Source organism: Mytilus galloprovincialis, chromosome 2 (genome assembly GCF_965363235.1).
Source record: "Mytilus galloprovincialis chromosome 2, xbMytGall1.hap1.1, whole genome shotgun sequence".
Lineage (NCBI taxonomy): Eukaryota > Metazoa > Mollusca > Bivalvia > Mytilida > Mytilidae > Mytilus > Mytilus galloprovincialis.
In genome coordinates this window covers 42529276-42556964 of record NC_134839.1, presented here as the reverse complement: position 1 = coordinate 42556964, position 27689 = coordinate 42529276, and the positions used below count along the sequence as shown (strand labels likewise).

The following is a 27689-nucleotide window of genomic DNA, read 5'->3' as shown; positions in this document are numbered from 1 at the left end:
TATAACCACATTAGGGGAGTGATCGAACCCAGGACTAGCCACACTTGAGCAGTGGCGTATATTCCATTGAAGCAATGAGGTTATTCCTCAACAAGTTTTTTACCATTGAAAAAGTAAGATAAAGAGAAAGCATTTACTGTGCTTTTCATATTATACAATGCAGAGCGACAACGGCTCAAAACGTTTACACCGTTGACACACTCCTTACCTATGATCAATTAAACAAAATCATAGTCAAACTTTCTTTAATCAAATTACTGTTTTGGACGTCATTTTCAACAATTACTTGGCATTCATATAGGACAAACTGATGTTCACTTCTTACTGACATTGATTAATGTAAGACATACTGCATAGTCCACCAATTTATTATAGTCCATGCATTTTGTCAAAACCACCCAAACGTATAATAAAGTTCAAAGACATAGATGATTGTAAACTTTGATATCACCAAATCTGTTTAAAATTCATTTTGGTCGTACATATAATTCCGTCAGTAATTTTTGCGCACTGGAAAATATCAATATTGCATGATACAATTCTACAAATCTGCGGGATGTAACAATATGTATTCTATAAAAAAAAATCTTCAATTAAACAATACAACCTATGCTAAAAACAGTGGCCCGCTTGTTTGTCTTGGATGTATTAATACACTGCTACATCCAGTCAAAATAGGTACGTTTAATCAAATGTTAGAGAAGAGTTATTATTACACGTACAGAACAATTTTAAACAAGTCTTCATGGGAGGACTACTACAAGAAAATATTTGACCCTTTCTTACGTGGTCTCATTTTCTAGTTTTGGTTGAAATGAATGCTGTTATCCTGGCCGACCGAGTGTATTATATTATTTAATTATTTCGCTTTACTTAAACCAGAATATGCATGCACTTTTTCTTCAAAAGCAATCAATCAAGAAATCAAACCTATTTGAAATTCGCTTTGGTTTGCATTTGTGAACGCTGAAAACTATTTTGCGATTATGATTTGCTGTTTCCCGTCCATTGTCCATTGGCATTGCAATGTTTTCAACAAGTTAAGGCTTGGATTGCTTATATTCAAATCGTTTGCCTCATTAGAAATAAAATTCAAGCTACTGTCGATGCGAGCGCGCATCAAAGACCAAAGAGATGGTTATAAATATATTTATATGGGTCAATATTATCAATGCGCCTCAAATTGAAAAACTTAAAAGTTTTGTGTAAACAAAAAATGTCTGTGTAGCGATATCAAACATGTTTCTATTGTAACATGGGACTAAGCTTAACCATTTGTGTTAGTTTGGAAAGTAGAGGACCATAGAATAAATGTGTAAAAACTATGGAGCTATTAAATGTATACAAAGTATAACATTTTCAAAGGACTTGTGAAGGAAGGGATATTTTAACCTCGAGGAGCCGCATCAAGAAAAGATGTTCGGGGTATGTTAATTTACTGAAATACAAATCTCACTTCGTACCCAGAAAATTGAACTACATAATATGTAAAAAAATGTCTTAGCTTTTAAACGAGCCATCATACATATCCAAGTTTACGATATCCACTGAGCTACAGAAGAAAACGTTACCATTACCGCCTATGGAAAATCAATTGCGCATATTGCCCCATATATGTATATTCTAAATATCTAAAAAAAGAATATGTGGCCTTTAGACACCGTGTCCTCTCACATTATCACATTTCCATAGTTAGTGAACCACTAAATCCGGGTCAAACTCTATTTTGGTATGCAATGTAAATTTTAATATAAATATAAAAGTATGAGAGGTTACATATCAACATTTACAGTGCATACACTTTGGATATAGTATATTTAATGCGAATCAATGCTGTTGAAACAAGCTTCAATTATGGCTTCGTTTGGAACTAACTCAAGACAAAACACTTTCTAGAATATACATGTAAGAATACTCGAACAGGAACAAATGAGACGATGATATAAACAATTTCACTTTAACACAATAGAACCACTTTATATGCTGACAAAGCTACCTTTAAAAAACGTAAATATAATAAACCCAAATAAAATCAAGATGCCAAATTTTCAATTGTGACAAAGGAAAACAACACAAAATTAACACTAATAGTGTCAGATTTTTACATGTATACCTTTACATTTTTAATTATATTTTTTTTTCTCGAAATTTAGCTGAAGTATAAAAAAAGAAGATGTGGTATGATTGCCAATGAGACAACTATCCACAAAAGACCACAATGACACAGACATTAACAACTATAGGTCACCGTACGGCCTTCAACAATAAGCAAAGCCCATACCGCATAGTCAGCTATAATAGGCCCCCATAAGACGATGTAAAACAATTCAAACGAGAAAACTAACGGCCTTATTTATGTAAAAAAATGAACGGAAAACAAATATGTAACACATAAACAAACGACAACCACTGAATTACAGGCTCCTGACTTGGGACAGGCACATACACAAATAATGTGGCGGGGTTAAACATGTTAGCGGGATCCCAACCCTCCCCCTAACCTGGGACAGTGGTATAACAGTACAACATAAGAACGAACTATAAAAATCAGTTGAAAAAGGCTTAACTCATCAGATGGACAAAAATACAAGTAGACTTGGCCGGGTACTTATACATCCCGACACAAAAACAATTTACATACTATTTTGCTATCTCAGTTAACGGGATAAATGATTATTATATATAGAACAGCTGTCAGAATTTAATCAAATCTAAGTGATCATTTCTTTTTTTTTTTTATCTTTTATTTCAATTTTTCCCCCAACATAATATAAGGTGGATACGTACAAGGAGAGACATCTATTATCTTCCTACTTTTCCATGTACAACCTTTAATGCTAATGAACTTGGTGATGAGTTGCATTACTTATTCAAATGTACCTTTTTCAACAATTTAACAGCTAAATTTGTACCTTTAAATATATGCAATAACCCAAATGTTTTAAAATTTAAAGAACTAATGAATACATGAGATGTATTAACACCTACTGGAATAGCAAGTTTTGCAAAAATGTTATTAAAACCTTTTAATACATGTGCTTAATCATGTTACTATAACTTGTACTTCCTGTCACATATTATATTATATTACTATTATTGCACCTTTGTTTACCATGTTGTTGTATTGTAAATATGTTCACACTTTTATTGTTTGTTAAAACATGTTGTACCCACACACCCAATGTGTGTGTGTGGGGGGGGGGGGGGGGGGGGCTTCAGTGAAATAAAATGTCTTATGTCTTATGTCTTACATTAACAAACCAATAATTATATAGATACTTTCATCTTTATGTTCTCATTTGATATTAAACACGACTGATATATTGAAAGTAACTTAAAAGAATTAAGCCTTAGATATAATAAGGATTTTTATGATTTTGAAATTTATTCATACAATAATAATAAGAATAGCAGATTTTTTTTTATTGAATAACATCTTTTTCATACAAAGAATGTGTATTGAACGAGTCAAAACATTTATGCTGTCTATACATCATTCCGTCATGTTCAATGCAATCGGCCGAGATACATTCAGATAGATTGGTTATGTCGAGTAATGTCATTTTATTGGAAATCTCTGGTAAACGATAAGTGATAGCAACATTTCAACGAACGCAGGTTAGCGTATCTCGTGAATATAATGGCATTGCCAAGCTCGTCTCACAAACATGACTGGTGACAAGCTTCTGATACCGACTGTTACCACAGGCGGACTTCAGGCTAATGATTTGTGAAGTCATACAAACTTTAACCGACATTGTCTGGTTGGTTTGAATGGACCTCATGGTTAAACATGTTTTGAATCTAGAAAATACTAAATTACAACGTATAGCAATATCTTTTAACTAACAATTTAGATGTAAACATTAGTCAAGTAAAACAAAATGGACTGCTTGGCTCGTTCGACAAGAAAGCTTCATTATATTGTTTTACAGAATCTGCATCAGAACCTAACATTTTTCAATAAATTTAAATTTAGACAGGCGAAGTAGTATTTCTCTATTTACATTTTTTGAATGGTCCTTTCCAGGCGAGATTATATTTAGTTTCCCAAAAAATAATGTTATAAAAAAAAGTGCAAAGGAACATATGTGACAATTAAATGTAAATTTACCTATGGATTCCTTTCAACAAGTAGCGGTGATTGTCAGACAATAATGCACCACCTCCCCAAGCTCCCTGTAATGAAAACATAATTTGAACAGAAACTATTGCAATTTCGAATATTTAAACAACGTGTTTACATTCTTTTGAAAGATAATTGCAAAACTGATCAGCGACACAAAGGGTAACTAGGAATGGTCATAACTAGAAAACAGACGATTTTTTCACCAAGTGAGCGATACAGGTAATTTTTTTCCTCTTGTTTTCTGGTACCGTTAATGTTATTACTACCACTGGGTCGATGTCTCTGCTGGTGGACTGTTAGTCTCCGAGGGTATCACCAGCCCAGTAGCCAGTACTTCGGTACTGGCATGAAAATACGGATTTGTTTGTGCTATTAAAATCGCTGTTACAAAGTGTTAGAAATTATTATAAATTAAGGAATGTGTCTCCCTCATGCAAAGCTCTGATTCCTTTCACGGATTTGGCTATCCTTTTTGGACCTTTTGGATTATAGCTCTTCATCTTTTATATAAGCTTTGGATTTCAAATATTTTGGCCACGAGCATCACTGAAGAGACATGTATTGTCGAAATGCGCATCTGGTGCAGGAAAATTGGTACCGTTAATGTTATTCCTAACTTCTGGTCTGGGTTTTTTTCCCGAAATAAAACTTGTATTTGTATTTTTTGTTTGCATTGTTTACTTTAAGGAAGCTCTCTATCGTGTTCTTAAATAACATCAATAACTGCAAAAAAACAACAGTATAAACTAACATTTCAGGGTTCAAAACAGGTTGTAAAAATCAAAGTAGATAATCATTGATATGCTGATAAGATTTGCAGTTTAAACTTTTAACATAGCTCTTATTATAGTTTCAAAATAACAGCAAAAAGTACTAAAATTGGATAAATGCATATTTCAGGATTGCTAGAAATTGTCGTGCTGCACATTTTTGTAAATTACACGTTTAACCTAGCTCCTGTATTTTTCACGATAACAGGTATTTCAGTCTAGCTCCTACAGTTTTCACATTGGCGGCCAACAACTGCAAAAGTTGAATACAAAATAATTATAAAAGGTAATAACGGCCGCAGACAGATTTTTTATTTTTTTTTTGTTGGATAGAAATTGTTGTGATGGCCATTTTTTATCCGGTCAGTTTTCGCTAACTGTTTCAGTTTTAGAGACTTAAGCCAAAAGTGCAGTCCTATTTCAAGACATGTCGGAAATGTTGGTTGATGAACCTGGAAAAAAATGTTAATGGATGACTGATTGAAGGACAACGGGCGACAAAAAACAAACAAAAGACGACGGATGACAAACGGATGGACGAGTACGGAAGCCGGTAAGTGTCAGGGTGGAGTTTTATTTTTAAGTCGTTAAAACGACTTTGCTAACTTGTTATAATGACTTAGCTAACTTGTTTAAACAACTTAGATAACTTGTTATAACGACTTAGCTAATCTAAATCGGTATGACAACTTAACTTATTCGTTTAAACGACTTATCTAACTGTTTATAACGACTAAGCTTATCTGAATCGTTATAACGACTAAGCAAACTCGTTTAAATGACTTAGATAACTCATTAAAACGTCTTAGCCATGTCGTGTAAACAACTTAGCTAACTCGTTTAAACGATTAAGCTAATCTAACTCGTCATACATGTTTTAAAGACTTACCAAACTCGTTTTAACAACTTAGTTGACTCGTTTAAACGACTTGGCAAACTCGTTTAAACAAGTAAGCTAACTCGTTTAAACAACTTATCTAAAACGTTTAAATAACTTAGCTTACTCGTTTACTCGACTTAGATAACTTGTTATAACGACTTAGCTAATCTAACTTGTTATAACAACTAAAGTAAGCTAAGTCTTGTAAACGAGTAGGCTAATTTGTTTAAACATTTGAGATAAGTTGTTGAAACGAGTTAGCTAAGCCGTTTAACTGAGTAAATTAAGTTGTTTAAACGTTTTAGATAAGTTGTTTTAACGAATTAGCTAAGACGTTATACCGAATTAGCTAAGTCTTTCTAAGAAGTTAGCTAATTTGTTTAAACGAGATATCTCAGTTGTTTAAACGAGTTAGCGAAGTCGTTATACCGAATTAGCTAAGTCTTTTTAAGAAGTCAGCTAAGTCGTTTTAACGAGTAAATTAAGTTGTTTAAACAAGTTGGCTAAGCTGTTATAACGAGTTGAATTAGTTAAGTCGTTATAACAAGTTAGCTAAGTCGTTATAATGATTTAAAAATAAAATCCACGGTGACACTAACTGGCTTCCGTAGACGAGAGACGGACGCACGACCGAAGAAGATGACAAATTAAAGCTTTATTACATAAGCCTTAAAGCCAGGTGAACTATCAACAGATTTTGAAAACAAATGGTTTTAATTTTTATAAACCACTTAAATATTGGAACCAGAGACATATAATACAACAAATTAGCAACTAGTCGATTTTTTGTGGTATCTCTCAACATTTGTCATTTCATCGAACCTGTACGAATAATATTATTGTTTTCTAAATATTCACAATAATATTCATCAAGTTTTTCAAGTTTTATAACATCCTTATATTTACTACCAACAACAAAATTAAGGTATATTTCTAAGCATATCCATCTTTGAGATTTCGATGAATGTTCAATATCTTGATATCAATAATTGTACTTTCAATGTTTATAAAATGTTAAAGTTTGAAAGATACGTTTTTCAAACCTTTCATACCACACACGGACAAATTCTTAAAATTGAGGGGGAAAAAAGTAATCATCTGTACGTGAAAAAGTAGTGTTAAAAAAACGTCTAATATATTCAATAGATTAAAAATGGAGTTGATAATAGTTTAGATTGCATGTCTTTATTTGAACGTACGTCTACATGTAGCCACATCCCAAACTCTTCACATACATCGGCAATTTGATCCAGAGGGTCGAAAGCTCCCAGAATTGTTGTTCCACATGTCGCATTTACCATCAAAGGAATCTGTTGGTTTGCAATCGAGTGTTTTATTTTTGTCCGCAAGATATCTGCCTTCATTTTACCACTTCAAGTACAAATATAGTTCATACATATCATAACTTTATTATAGTTTCTTAAAAGAATTTGTTGTCAATTATTCCTTGTGATTTCCTTTAGGTTAAAATTTTTATTTAATTCAATAACAATTTACCCGATCAAATATCGTTAAGACACCAGAGTGAAATATATATACGTTTGGTGTATGTTCATTATCTTAGTACTCAGTATTCCTATATTAAAACGAAAAACCTAATACTTTTACTATTTACATTAACGTTTAACAAAAGTGTATATCACTATTTTGATCTGAGCTTCACTGATGAGTCTTATGTAGACGAAACCCGCATCTGGCATATCGAATTATAAGCCCGGTACCTTTGGTAAATATTTAAAGATATATAGTATATCGAAGCTTAACGTTATTTCTCTCAATGCGATTCTTTGATATTCTGCTTAATATGTTCTGTTGCGGTTTAGGATTTTCATGAGCGTCCTGATTAATGTGTATTTAGTCTCTTAAATTTTTATCTTTGTTCAGCCTAAATAAGTATCAAGCATGAATGTGTATTGTGACAATAGTTTCATAAATTGTGTTTATGGTGTTTTACCCAGTATAACTTCTTTATTTATGACGCATCAATACTGTCTAGTGGGATTTTGAGCTGCAGATATCAGCAGTCATATAATTGTTCACTGGTGTTACAATGGTCACCGTGATTGCAGTTACGGTGATCGCAACATGGCAGAGCCCAAAGCAGGTAAAATCGTTTTTTTTAAATTTCTCCGTGTACACGCTTTGTTTTAAAAAATTTCTCAGCCGCTAATGTTGATATGTACGGTATTGTTGTATGCGTGTGTTCTAAATATCATATCTGACCTTGTTACCGAAATAATAGCCATTGCAAATTTACGGAAGATCATCGTAACTCCAAAAGAAGATAGTCGTAACTTGTGGACAAATAACTTAAAAGATAATCGAAACTGTATAAAACATGTCTATGATCATAGTAACTGATTTTTTCAGAACCCTCTGCTAACAGAATATTTAATTAAGAAAAGTTGTGTAAAGATAACAACAAACGCGTAAACAGCTTTTGTGATCGAAATATTTTTTCAACATAATGTGTGAACATGGAAAATGATTGATTGCATTCTTGTCATCATGATGTACATTTACCGTAAATTATGATTATATCTACGAAGCTGAAGGTAAATTAGTAAATAAACAAGAATTAATTTTTGCACACTTAATATGAGTAAATTTTATAAAAGTATAAACAAAAAAGTTTTTTAAATCGTTAGATTAATGCACTTGTTTTTTTTCTTAAAAAAAAACATTTTTTTCTGATATAAAAAATTATACGAAATATATCTACAATGTTACGTTATTTATAAAACAATTTGAAATGTCCAAACAGTAATTTTAATTACCTTTTCTCTGTAAAGTGTTAAAAAAATATAAAAAATAATGCATGCAAAAAAGACAAACAGAAGGTATAAAATCATTTACATTCTACACTCTACAGTACATGTAACTCGTTGATGGAGTGATGTTTCCAATAGAATTTGCAATTTTACTAGAGAAGTCAGAGGTCAACATTCTCTGCACTATTGAAAACTGCTAACACTAAACGTCAGATTCACCTAAACCCAGCAACTTTCTTTATTGATAACAATGCTGCTGTCTAGAATTTTGCCAGATCACCCTTTTCAAGAATAGCTATCAAAGTTTGTTTTTCCAATATTCCCATTGTTTTTACAGTCTTCATCAACTATAAAGAAAAAAACAAGCATCCATAAAAAAATAAGAAAATGTAGTATGAATACCAATTAGAAAACTCTCCCAGAGAGACCAAAATGACACAGAAATTAAAAACTATAGGTCACCATTATGCCTTCAATGATGAGCAAAGGCCATACCGCATAGATATAAAAGTCCCCAAAATGACAAATGTAAAACAATTCAAACGATAAAACTAATGGCATAATTTATGTACAAAATAATGAATGAAAAACAAATGTTACACAGCAACAAACGACAACCACTGAATTACAGACTCCTGACTTGGTGCAGGCAGAATGTACAGAATGTGGTGGGGTTAAACTTTTTGAATGTTCAACCCTCCAAAGGGACAGTGTTGAAACAGTAAAACATAAAATAAACTATAAAAATTAGTTTATCTCATCAGATGGGATTTACTTCTGGTTTGTCCACTTTTAATTATACCAATTATCTATTAATAAAGAAAGCAACAAAAAAAGACAAAAGGTTTAATGAGCATAAAATAGTATAGTCTGTTCCAACTTAGGTATATAGTTTTAATATCAGTGTTTCTTACTATATTCAGGTATTTTTATTTTGGGATTCCATTTTGATTTGTAAAGAAAATAATTAATAATTCAAATATTTTTTCTCTGTCAATAAGTTGATATCAATTCAATCTATTCATGTAACTTGCATGTACAACTCAAAAACAAAACAATTATTCAGTTTCTGAATGATTTTCATGATATGAATAAAGTTAACCAATACTTATAGTCCAGTCAATCTAGCATAAATTTGACCCTAACCTTGAAGTAATTGCAACAGAAGATTTTTAAGTTTAATCTTTAGCATTATATCCCAAATTTACACAGAAAAAAGTCAAATACAATCTAACTTTTAGGAAAACTAAAAAAATCATGATTTCAAAATTCCTATGCAGTTCTTATCTCCCCCCCCCCCCCCCCCCCCCCCTGGTGGTCCTTGAGGAAAATATGCTGAGAATCACTATTATTTCTTTTGCAAATTACTGAAATTGTGCCGGTCCTTTGCACATATTGTTGATCTAAACCTTCAGACCACCACATTTGGAGAACTCTGGGAGACGATGGGATGCACTGGGTAAAGTATATAAAGCTGCCTTTCACAGTTACCCCTTGTAACACTGTATGTGCTGCGTTGTTGGTGCTGTCTCGTTATCAATAAATACTGTTTCAGGGTGAAATTGTGAGCGATGTCTCGTTATTCAACTGTTGGTTTCTTTTCAAAGAAGAACATGCTACCTTGGATGCAGATTACTGTTCAAATTGTGTCATTTGTAAAGCTTGCATGGATACTGTACAGTTGAAATTGAGAATGGAAATGGGGAATATGTCAAAGAGACTACCAGTTTCATTTATATTCTATTTGTTAGGATTACTTGGATATTTTTCATATTCAATTTGAGTACAATGTATTTATTAAAATTAAAAAAATATATATATACCTATCTTTAATTCATTCTTTTACCTTTTTTCAGAATGTACCAACAATTAAAACTATTGGTTGATAAGTTGAAAAATAATAAACATTTTGTTCACCTTTTTGTCTGTTTTTTTATATTGATCAAAATGCAATACATTTTCTACTTAAATTTTATAAAATAAAAAATATACCTTTGCACGTTTCCTTGATTTAATAGCAGAATGTATAAAAAATTTCCTGGTAAAATAAAAGATATATATTTGTCTAATTGACTTCATTTTCCTGCTTAACACTATATCAAATATAACAAAAATTGTCCGTTTTTCTTGATCTAATAGCAGAAAATTGTATCATTTATAAAATTTTACAGGTAAAATAAAAGGTAAAAAATATAACTGTTATTCAGAAATAAACTATAATTGTTAAAACAACAATCCTCCCTATGTTTACATATGCATGTGATTTAAAGTGGGGAAACCAGGAGGGGTACACACAGAAATACATATAACAAAAACACAAAGTGAAAGTGGACGGCTACTTACACATCACCACAACAAAGACATTAGGTACAGATCTGAGAGTATAAACTGTTACTGATCATGACAGCTATAGTTCAAATCCTATTTAAACATATTAAAAAAAATATCCATTTAAGACTAAATTTTTATGACTTTCATATTATATTCCATGTTTGATAATACTTCAATTGTAAAATTGAGAAAGGAAATGGGGAATGTGTCAAAGCGACAACAATCCGACCATAGAGCAGACAACCGCCGAAGGCCACCAATGGGTCTTCAATGTAGCGAGAAACTCCCGCACCCGTAGGTGTCCTTCAGCTGGCCCCTTAAAAAATATGTATACTAGTACAGTGATAATGGACGTCATACTAAACTCCGAATTATACACAAGAAACTAAAATTAAAATAAAAAGTAAACGCATAACAATACGCACATTTAAATTCAGTTCAAGAGAAGTCCGAGTCCGATGTCAGAAGATGTAACAAAAGAAAATAAATAAAATGACAATAATACATAAATAACAACAGACTACTAGCAGTTAACTGACATGCCAGCTCCAGACCTCAAATAAACTGATTGAAAGATTATGTCTTCATCATATGAATATCAGGTACAATCCCTCCCGTTAGGGGTTTAGTATCATACTATCATGAAATATATGAGAAGAACATAACCCGTACCTACTATGTGAAAAATTAAATATGTCTAAGTTACGACTATCTTATAATCAAGTTACGGCTATCATAAAACACAAAATTCTTGGAGTTACGATGATCTTCCTTAAGTTTTCAATGGCTATTATCTCGGTAACAAAATCACATATGATATTAAGAACACACACATACAACAATACCGCACATACCAACCTAGCGGCTGAGAAATTATTTAAAACATCGCGTGTACACACACGGAGAAATTACAAACAGACGATTTTACCTCTTTACATGTAGCCTCCGCCATGTTGGGATCACCGTCACTGCAATTACGATGATCAGTTTAACACCAGTGATTGTTGGCTCCGAATGTACACGATGAGAAATATTCAAAAATTACGTAACAGTAACCCGTTTGTTTATGATATCGCTATATCATAAGTGGCGTTTATGGCGAACCAGTATATATAAACACTCGTTGCACTGTAAAGTATTTTGTTAACATTCCAACGGAACGTATTTTTTAAAAATCTCTTTCTACTTTAAATTTTATTCATTTTGGTCCTTTTAATTCGTTTAATTTTATGGAAGTTGTTTCTTGCATGTAGAGGTGTGGAACTCTTACTTTGATTCACAGTCTACTGCAATTACGTTGTCCTGACCAATTCCAAGTAACATGGCAGCTTTATTGATAGAAAAATGACTCTGAAAAATACTGATTAATAAACTTAAAACGAAATAATTAATGATAAAATAAGTCCCAAAAGTCTATTTTTTACAATAAAAACTAAAAACATTAGTGACTGGACACACTACTTGACTATTTGATATCATTACAGTTTCTTCCACTTCCCAAATATTTCACGACATTTTGTGGCCAATCTTAAGCCAACCTTATTGTGCCTATTCTTTGTTTTAAATGTTTAATTAGTAAATACAGGTACCATATGATTTTGATCCAGTTGACTTTCTAATGTTTTAGTTGTTACCATTAGGTTAAGAGCTGCAAGCAAAACACACCAGTTTTCGGCTTTGTTCCAACTTTAAAATTTATTTCAAACGAAAGTTCGAGTGACCAGGACTTGATGTCCGATAAGAAATTCATCTGACAAGATTTTTTTTTTTGACAGTGTTAACCACTTTGAACTTTTCTAAAACTTTGTGTCAACATTATTATCTTATAGTCGGAACTCAAAAAGATCAACTCCAATTTGAGGATCCCAATCAGTTTAAAACTGCGGAATGCAATACCTTTTTTAGATGTTTTATGTCGTTAGGGATAAACCTTTGTACTTCCACTAAATTGTTAACTAGTTTAACCAGTAGTTAGGAAAATTCAATATATCTGGAATTGCATGGTCTATTACAAAACCTGTTTTTTTTATATTTGAAAGAAATTTTTATGCAATACATAGATGTCAGGTTAGCGATACATACTCCTTGCAGTATTAGTTAACTATATTTATTATCTTATCTTTCCACGGGGGCATATCTTTCCACGGGGGCATATCTTTCCATGAGGGCATATCTTTCATGGTAAACATATATTTGTCTTAAATGTATTATAGTTTAATTAATTAATTTAATATAGAATGTTAGCTTGGAAAAGTAGATTATTTACTGATTGACTTCTATCTGATTGCTGAGTTTTATCCTTGCTAGAATTACATTGTGATGGATAGCTGTAATGTAAGTCAAAATAAAATATTTGACGTCGTTAGAAAGACATTAACACAGGACTGATTATTCACACTTGTGTGTTTTGATAAATGAACAAATTCTTGTTCGTCTCAATTAATTCGGCGCATTGAAAATGTTTGATTCTTTTAATCCTCATTCTAATTTTTTTTTTTAAAGAAGTTTTTCTAGGAAATTGCTTCGGAGGCATAAAATCATTGAAGATTTAATTACTTTTAACAATGAAATATGGATTATAAGCAGTTACAGTGTGAGTTGAATGAAGACGTACAGTTATATTCCTTACTTGTATCTTTGGTAACCTATTTTTACCTGTTCGGATGTGAAAATAACTATATCTCCTTTACTTGACATCCCTGTATATTTTACACTTGGAAATCGTTTGTGTCTAGCTGTCAACATACCATAAAGGTTAGAGATAGCACCTCCTAAAATACGTTGAAAATAAAAAAATAAAAATTTATTCAAAGACGTATTATTAGAGATAGCTCCTCCCAAAAGACTTAAGCAATAAGAAAACATTCAAAGACGTACCACAAAACAAACTATTTATCGAGGAAGAAGTTTCCTTGCACTTTGTTCATTTGCAAAACCATAAAAAGGCAAGAAAAACAATAGCACTTGTACTGGTTCTATTTGCACATAATCAGATTTGTAGTTCGTGAAATCTTCAACCTCCTGTATTAGTAAACACACTTTTCTGATTTGAAAAGAATGGTCTATTTTTTATGCAGGACATTTGCTTGGTTTTTATAATGGTTTTAAATTTAATCGTGCAATCGGTAATTCTCTGTGTAATTTTGTTCAATATTTCTTCTCTGAGTTTTATTTTTAACAATATATTTTTGTCTGTAAAAATGGATTGTCTATCCCTTTTTTACAAATAATTTGTAATACCCTCTTTTATACTTTTTAAACTGATATCACTGATTCTCTTACCAGGAGCAAACATTCCTTCCCCATCATACCAACCGATATAGCCTAACATTTTCGTTAGAACAGTATCCTCTATGAGGGTGAATACAGGAGCAACTTCGTAGGTGAACCTTAGTAAAAAACAGTATTTATCAATATAGCAATTTTACAGATATGTGCTTTATGTGAACACGTAGAACCATATTTTGCAAAGACCAGACAGTTATATAATAAAACAATCGTAAATATGTAAATATATATGACAAAATGTATTTAACAATGATTTAATGTGACAACATTTCTTTCAAGTGAGTAATTATAAAATTGATGACAATGTCCGTAAAGTCAAAAGGAAGATCCTAGAAATTATTTCATATCTCTGAACAGGTTATCTATACCTTTACTTTTCAGTGTCCTTGGTGTAGCCATCTATCTCGGGTATCTACTTTGAAATATAGTGTTCGTTACAATAAAAACCCAAACAACAACAGTAATGATGATTTTGATAACAAAAACGAGAATGAACGAATTGGATAATAACTCAACGTTTCTGCTTTTTTTTTAAAAGATATAAGATTTTATATTCAACATACATGTTCGTGTCAGCCACCGACGTTAACATATCTCCAGCTATACCAACAATATCTAATCCAGTAGACAGCTGGTTAAGAAACCGAGGATGTCCTGTAAAGTAATATTGTACATGCTAAAATGCAAATTGTCGACATTTCTATGGGGGAAAAAAACTTTGCGACCTTCTTTGTCGGCCTCTTCTTTTTTCCATTTGATTCAGAGTTTTTTCAGACACTTGTCAGATTTAAGAATAGCAAAGAAGATTTATCATTTTATTTCACATTCACAGATAGTGATGATTTTATTTTGATTAACAATCCAAAGTTTCTGATTGGGTTTCATTTGTAAATCCTCAAGAACTAAAAATTAAAGAAACAACAGACACTTCCTCATTTTTAGACTTGAACTTTATATGACATAAGATATACAAGAGCGTGCAGCTGCAACTGTGGATTAATTGATATTCGTTGGGTACCAACTTTCATTGATTTCGTGGGTACAGAGAAACCACGAAATTCTTGTTCAACGAATAACAAATTTTCCGAGAGAATATATGAAGACTTTGCCAAAAAAAAAAAGAATTTGAAAAATATTTACGAAAATGCATGTCTGACTCAATCCAACAAAATTGGAACCTACGTGTACGATAATAAATGAATCCACAGTATTCAGACTTTGTAAAACGTCACCAATGTCTGAGCAAAATGTTGATGAGTCAGAGTAATGTCAAAGAACGTTTCGTCCTTTTTCTAAAACGGTTCATCAGAAGATATCAATACATTGTTGATAAATATTCCGTCAACTTCACAAATAGTACACGATGGTCTTGAAAAATATGTTCTGGATACATACGATGTTTATCATCTTAATAACGTGTTAAAGTGTTCTTTTATTTGTCTTTGTAAATTTTTACCTTTCCTGTTTGATCTATTTTTGGTAATAAACCTTTGACGTGGCCCGGTACTTGTACATTGCTATTGGTCATTTACGGAACGGAACGGCCTGGAATTTTATTTATAAATAAGGTATCCATAAGGAGCATCTATCAAAATTTCGAAAAATCTTTTAAAGAAAAAAAAAACCTGTAGATTTCTATGTTTACGGGTTTCAATATACAGATGGCACCATTGTATACTAAATCTCATCTTCACATGTAAAACGAGTATAACATCGGAAAATATTCTGTAGATGTACATTCATGTCTTGATAAATGATCATGAATGTGAGGCATTTGCCGGTCAAGACAAAACAAGTCTTACTCCTTTCATTCATTATGATATCGAAAAAGACAGACTTCCCGTCGTCCAATCCGACAATGATTCGTTCTGTTCCGTTTCTAAAAGTTCCAATTGCTCCCAACTGCAGGGATTGGTACTTAACAGAATCGAATGCAACATATATTTATGTGAAAGACAGTACGATTCAGTATTTTGTCTTACACATCTTTGTAAAATTGAGTGGTAAGTGTTTTAGATATGCATTCAATAACAGGATCAATAATTTATATGAAATAGGCAAGTCAGACAAAAAGTATAACTCCTTTCATTCGTTATTATATCTAAGAAAACAAGACATCCCGTCGTCCTTTCCGACGGTGATTAGACACATTGATTCTGGTTTTAACTTTGTTATTCCGTTCCGCAAAGTAATAGTTGCTCTGATGAATTGGTGTTTAACGGAATTGAACGGAAACAGACATCCATTTAAAAGTGAAATAATGTATAACATCGGAAAAAAATATATCCTGCAAATGTACACTCATGTCCTGATAAATCATCATAAATTTGAAGCATTTGCAAGTCAGAGAACATAGTTTTACTACTTTCATTGATTATGATAATTATTTAAGATCACAGACCTCCCGTCGTCTTTCCGACAATGATTAGAAACATCGATTGTGATTTAAACACTTTAAATTTTTTATTCCGTTCCGAATCGAACGGAAACAGACATCTTTAATATTATAAAAGCAGTGTGATAAAAACAAATGCCCGACACCTCTTTTTTTGGCACGAGTGGTACAGCCCGTAACAGAGTAGTGATTGAATTCGCGTTTCTTTACCGTCAGAATAAGTTACGTTATCGACAAACTTATTTCAGAAGTGACATAATTTAATTTTCTTCATCGACAAAATATTTCATGTCCAACGTGTAAGTTTTCATTGTTTAAGTCGAAGTTTTTTTAACACAGTAAAACATTTTTTATAATCAACCTCTGTCATTGGCATTTTAATTTTAATGGTAAAGGATCAAATACGGGATCTCCGAAATTTCTACCATTTGTTACGAGGAAATCATTATTCAATCGAACATATGTCTTTGTTCATGACACATATTATGAAATACAAAGGAGTTGAAATGATCAAATACTTTCGAACTGACGGAAACAAAAATACATAATCTAGAATGTGTGTTCTGTCATAAACAATGGCTTCGTCGAGCGAATCGACGATGTTACATGTAACTGATCTTAGCTGTAGAAACAGTTGGTGCGACCTCGATAAAATCTTTATCAATTTAATATCAGCGATAAATATTCATGACTACAATGATAAAAGCTTTTTTAAAAAAGCTAGCCGTCTCTTAGCTGATGAAAATGGAAAGTGTTCTCGCTTTGTAGATTAATTCATTCAGAATAGCCTTGCATATCAATCAACAAATTTTACCACATACGTGAGGTCACACGTTATGAAGTAGAGTATCGTTTAATGTTGTGTGTGTTTACAAAACTCCAGGAGATTTGGCTATTTATAGATAAAAGTTACCCGTGTACCAATATGCATAATTTATGACAAGGCAAAATCTAATTTCTAAAATAGAGAGGACAAATCCGATACTCTACGGGATTGAAAGACATTTACTAGGTTTGGATTGTTCCAACCAATCAACGAACTTTAATTATTCACGTCTCAGTAATATCTTCCAATCAGGTGGTAAGAAGCCTTCAGCCCGCAGACTGTCCACCGTTCAATTCTTAATAACGTCTTCGAGAAGACGTTAATGAATTTATTGGAGTCACATCCACTGTTTCTACTGTTAACATGAACTCGTCGGTTAGTGCAATGAAGACACTTTTAAAGATTGAGATTGTTGGTTTATTCTTTACACCTTCGAGGTATTAAAATTATTTCTGTGTTTATTTAAAGTTAAATTTATTTTCAAATCTCTTCTGTTTAAAAATTGTCGAAACTTCCGTTTAAGATTTCTGTGGTAAACTATCTATTCTATAGTTAGGACCATTTTATAATAAATACCCTTTTGTACAAGAATACTTTCTTTATAGAAGTATAGATCTGCTGGTTATAGATTTATTTTTATAACTTTCATTATTGTGACGACGCGCTATGAAATTCAGATTAATTTATAAATGAAGTTGTATATAAATTTTTGGTCATAAACACAAATCTTTTAAACAGTTTGACGAGTGCGTCAATGTTACAGTAGTCTGTTTACTGTAAGTTACTAAGCTTGGCCCGATTCATCTGTAATTTATGGAAACTAATTCACCACTTTCTGAGACATTCATTTTTATTTCACCATCAGACATGAAGCTACATTTGTAACTAAAGGAAAACTCTCAAATTTAAAAAATTTGACATGATATACTGAAACTTTCTTATAATCAATTAAACGACTGCTTTTCTTAGATATGTGATTTTTCATGGTCAAACTTTTTCATTGTTAACGGACATTTTGAGATTTTTTATTGTAAAAAAATGGTGTTTTTTTAAAGAAATCAACATTCAAAATTTAGAACTTCATGAACATGTACAGGAAGCTGAATTATTGCACATCTATGTACTACTTAAAATTGTACTTCGATCTGTTGCGTCCTTGAAATGTGCTGACCGTCCTAAGATTTAATGTACGGAAATGTTTCGGTAAATTAAATTCAAATCCGAATTGAATGTTTATGACACACAAAAAGAGAAACCAGAATCTCTTGATGACCAAACGTATGTACACGTTTGGGCGATTTAGGGCTCTTCAGAAGGAGTGAGATTCCACCCTTGTTGAAAGCCTTGTGGAGACCTCTAGATTTTTAAATTCCCTCCGTTTTTCTCATGGATGGAGTGTGGTCTCTCTGTGAATTACCCCATATCTTTTCATTTTTCTATTTACCGAAGGTTCCATGTGAAAATTTCCATTGGATCATATCTGTTAAACTAAATGTACAAAGCAGGTTCAAGAAAAGGCGAAATTTCTTTTTCAAACCCGAACTAGAAATCCATTTTTTTCTAATAGAGAACCTTACATTATCGTCAATGAGTTCAGGCATGTGAAAAATTATATAATCATACACAAGAAAGAAACCCTGAACAGGCTTTCAGCAATATTTTTTACCTATTTAATATTAAGTAAATATTAACATGTACATGTATTTGATAAAGTACAGATATAACAAAGAAACTGCCCGGTATCCGACGTAAGAGTACACTTTTTACTGCACGCGTAGTCGGGTGCTTTCACTACGAGGACACTTGTACTCAACTACGCGTGAAGTATGAGTACAGAATCGTCCCATACAGTACATTTTCTATGTTATCCTAGTATATTATCCGACAGTTAAGAATAGAATCTGGTCAAATTTTGAAGTTTTTTGATTTTTGCCACGGACCATTTAATTTTCATGGAGGAAGGGGCCTGGTAGTTTTTAGAAAACAATATTCTGACCCTGATTTTGACTTAAAAAATCTGCTGCCTCAATATTTTGTCATATGAAAAAAAAAATTGTCAACAAAATTTTCCCGTTTAAACTGTACTAGAAAAAAGTTTGGCATGTGAAACGGACGAAGATATATTCTAACAGAAGTACAAATACCAGTCCTCCCTTTTGTGTATACATATGAGAAAACATTTCAAAGTTATTGATTGAATTCAAATCCATTACACATACGGTACACATTGTAGTCCGAAAAAATAAAGGACTTCATTCCTTTCAAACACCTTTTTAATTGTTTACCAGTATATTTCTTTTAGTTTTGGGTAAAATTGTAAAGGAAATAATACTATCAAGACGTCCTTCCATAAATCTTTTTTTTCTGTTCTGACTTTGAAGAAATGACTACTTTTCGCCCAATCGAAATGGTGCATGAACATATTTTGTTTCATATTATTAGAATTATTTTCAATATTATCGGTATTAAACTTGATTATCGACACATAAAAGTTTGTCAGCATTATCAATCTTTTTAACGTTAAAGTACCAATACTTCGGTCACTACTCAATTAAGTTTGTCGATAACGTAGCTAATTTTGACGGTATAGAAACATCAATTCGATCACTTCTCTGTTACGGGCTGTAAGTCTTTAGGTAGCATTTTCAACCTGATCAATAATTATGAATTATCAACGCAAATGCAGGTTAGAAAAAAGTCTAACTTCTTTCATTCGTAAATGTTTCTAGAAAGAGAGGGTTTCCGCCAACCGTTCCGACGATAACTAGAAACACTGATCATCATTTTTATAGCAAATCACAAACAAATATTTGTCCAGCAATTATTAAAATCATTTGTTTTTACATACAATGTAGTTCCGCATCTTCTTGCATTGTCAATAAAGTTCCATGACGTTTTGATTATAGATGTTTATGTTTCAAAATATCTTTTTACTTGAATTACCATGTGTTTACTTTATTTGATTCGTGTACAAGTTGCGATTTTGTACATGTTATAACTAGAACCATTCAAAAATACAAGTACATAAGTACCTCGTACAAAATATTACGTAAAAATGGTTTTAACTTGTACAAAATTTGATAATAAAGATATTTTTCTATTACTAACACAAGTCATTTACCACAATAATATTTTCATAATTTATTTATTTTTCAAAACATCACAATGATATTCGACTCATGCAATGATCTTATTAATTATGCAAACATGATAATTTTGATGTCTAAAACTTACATCAGTTATGCCAGAGGGAAAAATATGTTGAAGAGTAGACTCAATATTTCCAAAGTTAATTATAATTAAGCGTGGTCTACTAAAACAATTTTCTCTCTCTCGCTTTTATCATAGAGTATGCATAGGATACCGTGCTTTTAAATTTTGCATGATAAAAAAGGGGGTATAATCCAACATTTTAGCGAACTGTTCTTAAAAATATCAGTTGAACCACTTAACTTCTTTGTGTCATAGGGGAAACGCATTTTAAGAATATTCAACAAATTAACGTGACACTGCTGTAGGCAATGGTAGACTGCATAAAACATGCATTCACCCGACATAAGCCGTGAATCAAAGAAATTATTTCTGAAAACTTTTTGATCATTGTGCACTAAGGGAGCTACCATTTGATTTTTATGGGGGGGCTAGGATGAAAAATTTTGTCCTGCATTTTTTTTTTAGCTGTAATCTCTGTCCTGCCTTTTTATTTTTCACTCTGTTCGGTCCTGCCTTTTTTTTTTTTAGTTTATCCTGACTTTTTTTACCTAAATTGTCGTCCTGACTTTTTTTTTTTGTAAGTGTCTCATCCTGCCTTTTTTTTTTACTCAAAACTCCTGTCCTGCCTATTTTTTTCAAATTTCATCCTAGCCCCCCCATAAAAATCAAATGGTAGCTCCCTAAGCGAAAAACTTTCCTAGCTTTTGATTATTGTTCTTTACTATTCTATAAATTTCGTATCCTCTGCTTTATTTGAATTTATTTTCAAATTTTGTACAAGTTTAACCTATTTTTCAGCAATATTTGTACATGTTTTAACATGCACTGGGTACTTTTGTACATGTTATAACTTGTATTTTTGCATTGAACAAATTATAACATGGACAATACATTTGTAAATGTTATAAATAAAGGCAACAGTAGTATACCGCTGTTTGAAAGTCATAAATCGATTGAGAGAAAACAAAACAAACTAAAACTGAGATAAACACATCAACTATAAGAAGAAAACAACGAAACAACAGAAACAATGAATTGCAACAAAACACAAAAACAACTATGCAACACACACTGAAACGAACTATAAGATAACAACTGCCATTTTCCTGACTTGGTACAGGACATTTTAAGAGAAAAATGGTGGGTTGAACCTGGTTTTGCAGCTAGCCAAACCTCGCGCTTTTATGACAATGTTAAATATAGTACCAAAATGACAACATTACATGACAGGACCACAGTGAAAACAAACGCATGAACAACCAGGACAGAGACACAAACAATCAAGAACCACAATAGTACATGTCGACATGCCAATAGCCATCAAAAGGCACTAGGCTTATAATCCAATACACCACACGTGCTTTAAGTCTACACAAGACTCACCAGTGACGCCAAGATCAAAACAACAAAGAAAGAAAAATAAAGTTTAAAGCCGAAGAGCATCGATGACCCAAATTCTAAAAAGTGGTACCAAAAACCACTAAGGTTTTCCTGGGATACTTTTGTACATGTTAAAACATATACCAAAAATCACAACTTGTACAAGACATGTACTCTAAGCCAAGTCAGTTTACTTCTGATTACTTTATAGGCCAGGAGAGCTTTAGCTATCATTTGTCTGTTGTCTTTGGAAGATCAGTTGACAATCTAGCTGTCTATATATAAAGTCATAACGATTATGAATACATATTTATTCTCATAGGATTTTGTCTAATGCTTAGTCCGTTTCTGTGTGTGTTACATTTTAATGTTGTGTCGTTGTTCTCCTCTTATATTTAATGCGTTTCCCTCAGTTTTAGTTTGTTACTCCGATTTTGTTTTTTGTCCATGGATTTATGAGTTTTGAACAGCAGTATACTACTGTTGCCTTTATTTACCGGATACATGTGTATGAAAAAGGATCGATATGGGGCAATAGCACGAAGACATTACCGAATCACCCAATGCATTAAAAGTACAAAAAGACATTTTAACGCCAATTTTAAGCAATAAATTTTGGCTATTTCGTGACGACCAGTGTCTATTAGTGAAGGGAGCTGGAATGCCTGGAGAAAACCACCGACCTTCGAGGTTGGAGTCAAGTGTCCCCAAAAGGGCGAGGTTCGAACACACAACATCAGTGTTAGTGATTATAGTAGTAGAACGATCAAGACCACTCGGCCACGAGCCAACCAAGAGTGCTCAAGAAGTTTATAACCCTTCATTGCTTTCTATACAATAGGGGTTATAATACAGTTGAATATATAGGTATAAGAAGATGTGGTATGAGTGCCTATGAGCCCACTTTCCTTCCAAATCACAATTTGAAAAAAAACCATTATAGGTCAAAGTACGGTCTTCAACACGGAGCCTAGGCTCACATCGAACATCAAGCTATAAAGGGCTTCAAAAATTACTAGTGTTAAACCATTCAAACAGGAAAACCAACGGTCTAATCTTTATACAAAACAAGTTTATAACAAAATGTTGACTGCTGTATCCCTATTTTCCTGACATTTTTACTGAGTATGTATGTTTGTTTTGTTCACACATTGTTTTTCTATATTATGGATTTATATGCGACTCTCATACAAGTAAGAGGCTAGTTATAAAACCAGGTTTAATATACTATGTTCAATAAACGAAAATGCCTGTACAAATTTAGGAATATGACAGTTGTTATCCAGGCGGGTAATATGTTTGAGTTTTTGATATTGTCATTTGATAAGGGACTTTCCGATTTGAATTTTCCTCAGAGTTCGTTTTTTTTTTGTTATTTTACTTTTTATCTCTCAAATAATAAAACACAGACAAAAACACCTCCTTAATATACGATACTACATCCAGGGAAATGAATATTAACCTGAATGAATAAATTAAAGATAATTTTTTTTAGGAAAATACGGACTTTACCGATGTGTTTAGTAGGTAATGGTAAAGTACAAAAGGTACTGGATAAACCAAATATTAGTAACCAACAACCCAATTGAAACCATTGATAACAATAAAACTACTACCACTAATAAAAATGATAATTTACCCGTTTTAACACAGTATTTAAGAGTTTCTTTACAGTCGCTTAGTACTTCCTCCAAACTCTTTGGGTCCTTGTCAATTATCAGACAATGCTCCATTATCTCTTTCAACTGATGGGGATGATGAAAGTCGAGTACTTTGGAAGTACGTTTGTGTTCCAACTGTAAGTAGTTATCTAACAACCTGACCAGTTCATTTAGGAATCGATTGCGTAACTCTCCAGTTTTGTCTGCTTCAATATCTAAATCAAACAAAAGAAGAACGATTGTAGACGAATATTCGAAATCTTTTATTATATCATATATACCACCTTTTTGTTGAAATAGTTTTATCTAATTTTCGCTACTTACACAAAATGTATGTGACCCTTCAGATATTTTACTTAGGTATCGTCTACATGTAAATACTATAAATATACACTGTCAACGCTGTTTAAGCAGATATGGACATTACAAATAATTATTGATTGGTTATAGAAATATGGAAACTTAGACTTTTTCCTTCCCTTAGTAATAATAATAACCTTCTATATTAATAAAATCACGAGGATTAAAATTATGAACGCCAAACACGCGTTTTGTCTCCAATTATTAGATTCACATTGAGGGCGTTAGCCCGAATAGATGTATATAATTTACACAAATATAATAGCATAGTCAATGCATGGTATACTTTCATAAGGGAGTCTGGCATCGAACTATTCATATGTTACTGAAAAGCACGATAAACAGTTATATAAAAGAATTGAATGCTTCTTTTTGTAATTTCATTGGGGTGTAAAAGCGTTGACCGAAGTACATTTTAAAAATGTGCACACGGTCAACGCTTTTACAACCCTATGAAGTTAAAAAAGAAGCATTCAATACTTATAATTACACTTTTTAGCTAGGATCATGAAAACACGATTTTTATAAAGTTTTTATTTAATTTACCTGTGCATTTTATTGTGGGACCTCGTGTCATCATGAATGATAAGTTTTATTGTGTAATGCAGTTTCTTAAGGAATATCGCGAGATTGCAGAGTAGCCAATCAGAATTACGTATTATGATGAAACATACATCTAATGAAATTATTTCACGATATATTGGTGAAAGTATTAAATACACCTTGAGGGCATAAGACGTTGCTTCCATATGCTTCTTATGATAGAACACATGGAAAAAACAAGAGTTGCAATATTATTTACGGGCGACCTACATTTGCACGGATTTGAAAATGACAAGCATTACATTTGTGCCGAGAAATCGTAATAACACTTGCGCGAATTTACCTGTAGTTTACCGGAGTTTTTTTTACCTGTAATTTGATTTTTCGATTATTGTTTTGAACATAAATTGGCGATCATGTCACATCTTCCTATTTCATAAATTGATAAACATATATTAAACAAATCTACATTTGTTTGTATAAACATTGAACAGCAATTAATTTATGTAAAATAAAAGTTTTGAATAAATAACAGTGAATTTCACCTAAAAGGACATTCAAAGTATATATAGTTATGAATAAAACGCAGTTTACATGCAAAATATATCATTTCGGGAATCATCTACATATGAGTTCTTGTATGGTACTTGTATCCTTAAAAAAATAGATAGAATTAAGATATATTTTACCAGTCTGAAATTTCAGAAATTGTTGAATGGTTAGTTTCTCTTTGTCTGTACGTTTCACAAGGGTTGGTTATATTTTTAAATTTTAATACAAGTAGTCGCCTGAACTTTTAATCTCAACGAATGTGTAAATGGCTGGATGAACTTGATCATTGTAATGGCTGTGGAAAAACTCTAGCCCATTGTTGTAACGCGTTGTTTCTTCATTTCTTGTGTGCATCTCCAGGAAATGTCTCCATGCCTTAATTAAGATTACATACGGAAAGTAAATCCATCAGGAATCAATGATTTTTCCCTTTATATGAGGTAGCAATACACAGTTAGAAGTTTAGTTTCGCATTATGGCCCCTGTGAATTTTTTAAATATGAAAGTTTTTGTACAATAAAATTGATTTTTAGATAATTGAAGAATAATATAGCCTTCTTAGTGGGTTTATATGAACATTAAGATTGTTTTTAACATGTTTTATAGGCCATTTATATGATTGACAGTCCGTATTTTCCTATCCGTACCGTTCATAGGTCCATACATTATTGTAGTGTTTATCAACAAAGATTTTGCGCTCGATCTTTTCAATTCAATTTTATGGAAAAACGAGCAGATAAGCATATGATTTTTTGGGACCACTTGATAGATATAAACCTATGGATTCAGGAAAGGTATCACTGTAATTGATTGAAATTTTCCTTTAGACCAAATTTTGGAGACTTTTGTGACATGTTCACCCCCCTTTTTTGCTATATTTTGTATCTAAGAAATGCAGATTGTTGCCATGGTTACACCCAAGAGGGATTATATTTCACCCTTATGACCATTAGAAATCAAATCTATGGAAGATTCTCTTTCTATAAGTATATACATGCATAACACACATATAAAGCCTTCTTTGTTAGACAGGAGGGGGAAGAGGGTGTTTAAAAATTTTGAGTGTCAATTTTAAGTTTTTTTCCTAACTGTGTATTGCTACCTTATGGCATTTGACAAAGCAAAGAATTGCTTTTTTTTAGACAAATCATACCACAAATCTATTGATAACTAGGTTATAGATACAATTCTGAGGGACAAACAACCTTTAGAATGACAATATATGTTAGTTTTGTTGTTTATTGTCCTTAGCAACCAATATAGACATTTTGACACAAAGACTTGGTTCCGTCATAAATTGAAACTTTATTGGCTACCCCTTGGAAAAGAAGATTGCGCGTTATGTAGAAACCTTAGAAGGGAACGCTTTATATTTTTTCATGCGACTAAATCAAATTTATTATTTTAGCAAGTATAAAGTCACAATTTAGCATGAATTAAGCCTAAATTTTTTTCCGCTATTATAAATGAATTCAGTATTTACTAAATTTTAACCAAGGCTTCGGTATGGTAATACACAACAAAATTGACATTCTAGAGCTTTAAAATAGCTTTAACTTGTAAAATTTGTCTACTGTTAAGGTTAATTTAAGTTTTTAAACAAGAAAAGACAGGCTTAGAAGGTATAGTTTTAGAAATTTAACAAAAAAAGGAGAAAATACACTTTGACATGGCATGTTTCATAAAATCACTTTTTTGTTGCATTTCAGTGTCAACTGCTAACCTTCATAAAATATTTATTTCTGAACCGATTTTCAAAACTAGCAGGCCAATTTGCTGGTTTTAGCTAGTAGAAAACAGAAATCCATTTAAAGTGGAATTGGGAAAAAAAATGTTAATCCTTATGGCATTTGACAAAGCAAAAAATTGCTTTTTTTTAGACAAATCATACCACAAATCTATTGATAACTAGGCTATAGATACAATTCTGAGGGAGAAACAACCTTTAGAATGACAATATATGTTAGTTTTGTTGTTTATTGTCCTTAGCAACCAATATAGACATTTTGACACAAAGACTTGGTTCCGTCATAAATTGAAACTTTATTGGCTACCCCTTGGAAAAGAAGATTGCGCGTTATGTAGAAACCTTAGAAGGGAACGCTTTATATTTTTTCATGCGACTAAATCAAATTTATTATTTTAGCAAGTATAAAGTCACAATTTAGCATGAATTAAGCCTAAATTTTTTCCCGCTATTATAAATGAATTCAGTATTTACTAAATTTTAACCAAGGCTGTGGTATGGTAATACACAACAAAATTGACATTCTAGAGCTTTAAAATAGCTTTAACTTGTAAAATTTGTCTACTGTTAAGGTTAATTTAAGTTTTTAAACAAGAAAAGACAGGCTTAGAAGGTATAGTTTTAGAAATTTAACAAAAAAAGGAGAGAATGCACTTTGACATGGCATGTTTCATAAAATCACTTTTTTGTTGCATTTCAGTGTCAACTGCTAACCTTCATAAAATATTTATTTCGGAACCGATTTTCAAAACTAGCAGGCCAATTTGCTCGTTTTAGCTAGTAGTAAACAGAAATCCATTTAAAGTGGAATTGGGGAAAAAAATGTTAATCCTTAAGGTAGCA

General features: G+C 32.1%; 1 protein-coding gene across 2 annotated transcripts in view; it reads right to left on the bottom strand.

Moving 5' to 3' along the window:
* The window catches only part of LOC143063632 (glutamate decarboxylase 1-like), a 108572-nt gene that overhangs the window by 56086 nt on the left and 24797 nt on the right, over positions 1 to 27689 (bottom strand). For both annotated transcript variants that reach the window (XM_076235879.1, XM_076235878.1), the window contains exons 3-9: positions 23623 to 23859; positions 14733 to 14823; positions 14164 to 14270; positions 13537 to 13652; positions 12152 to 12231; positions 6979 to 7150; positions 4115 to 4179 (exon numbers count right to left, since the gene is read on the bottom strand). In XM_076235879.1, the coding sequence (XP_076091994.1) occupies positions 4115 to 4179; positions 6979 to 7150; positions 12152 to 12231; positions 13537 to 13652; positions 14164 to 14270; positions 14733 to 14823; positions 23623 to 23859 (868 nt within the window). The remainder of the gene's footprint in view (positions 1 to 4114; positions 4180 to 6978; positions 7151 to 12151; positions 12232 to 13536; positions 13653 to 14163; positions 14271 to 14732; positions 14824 to 23622; positions 23860 to 27689) is intronic.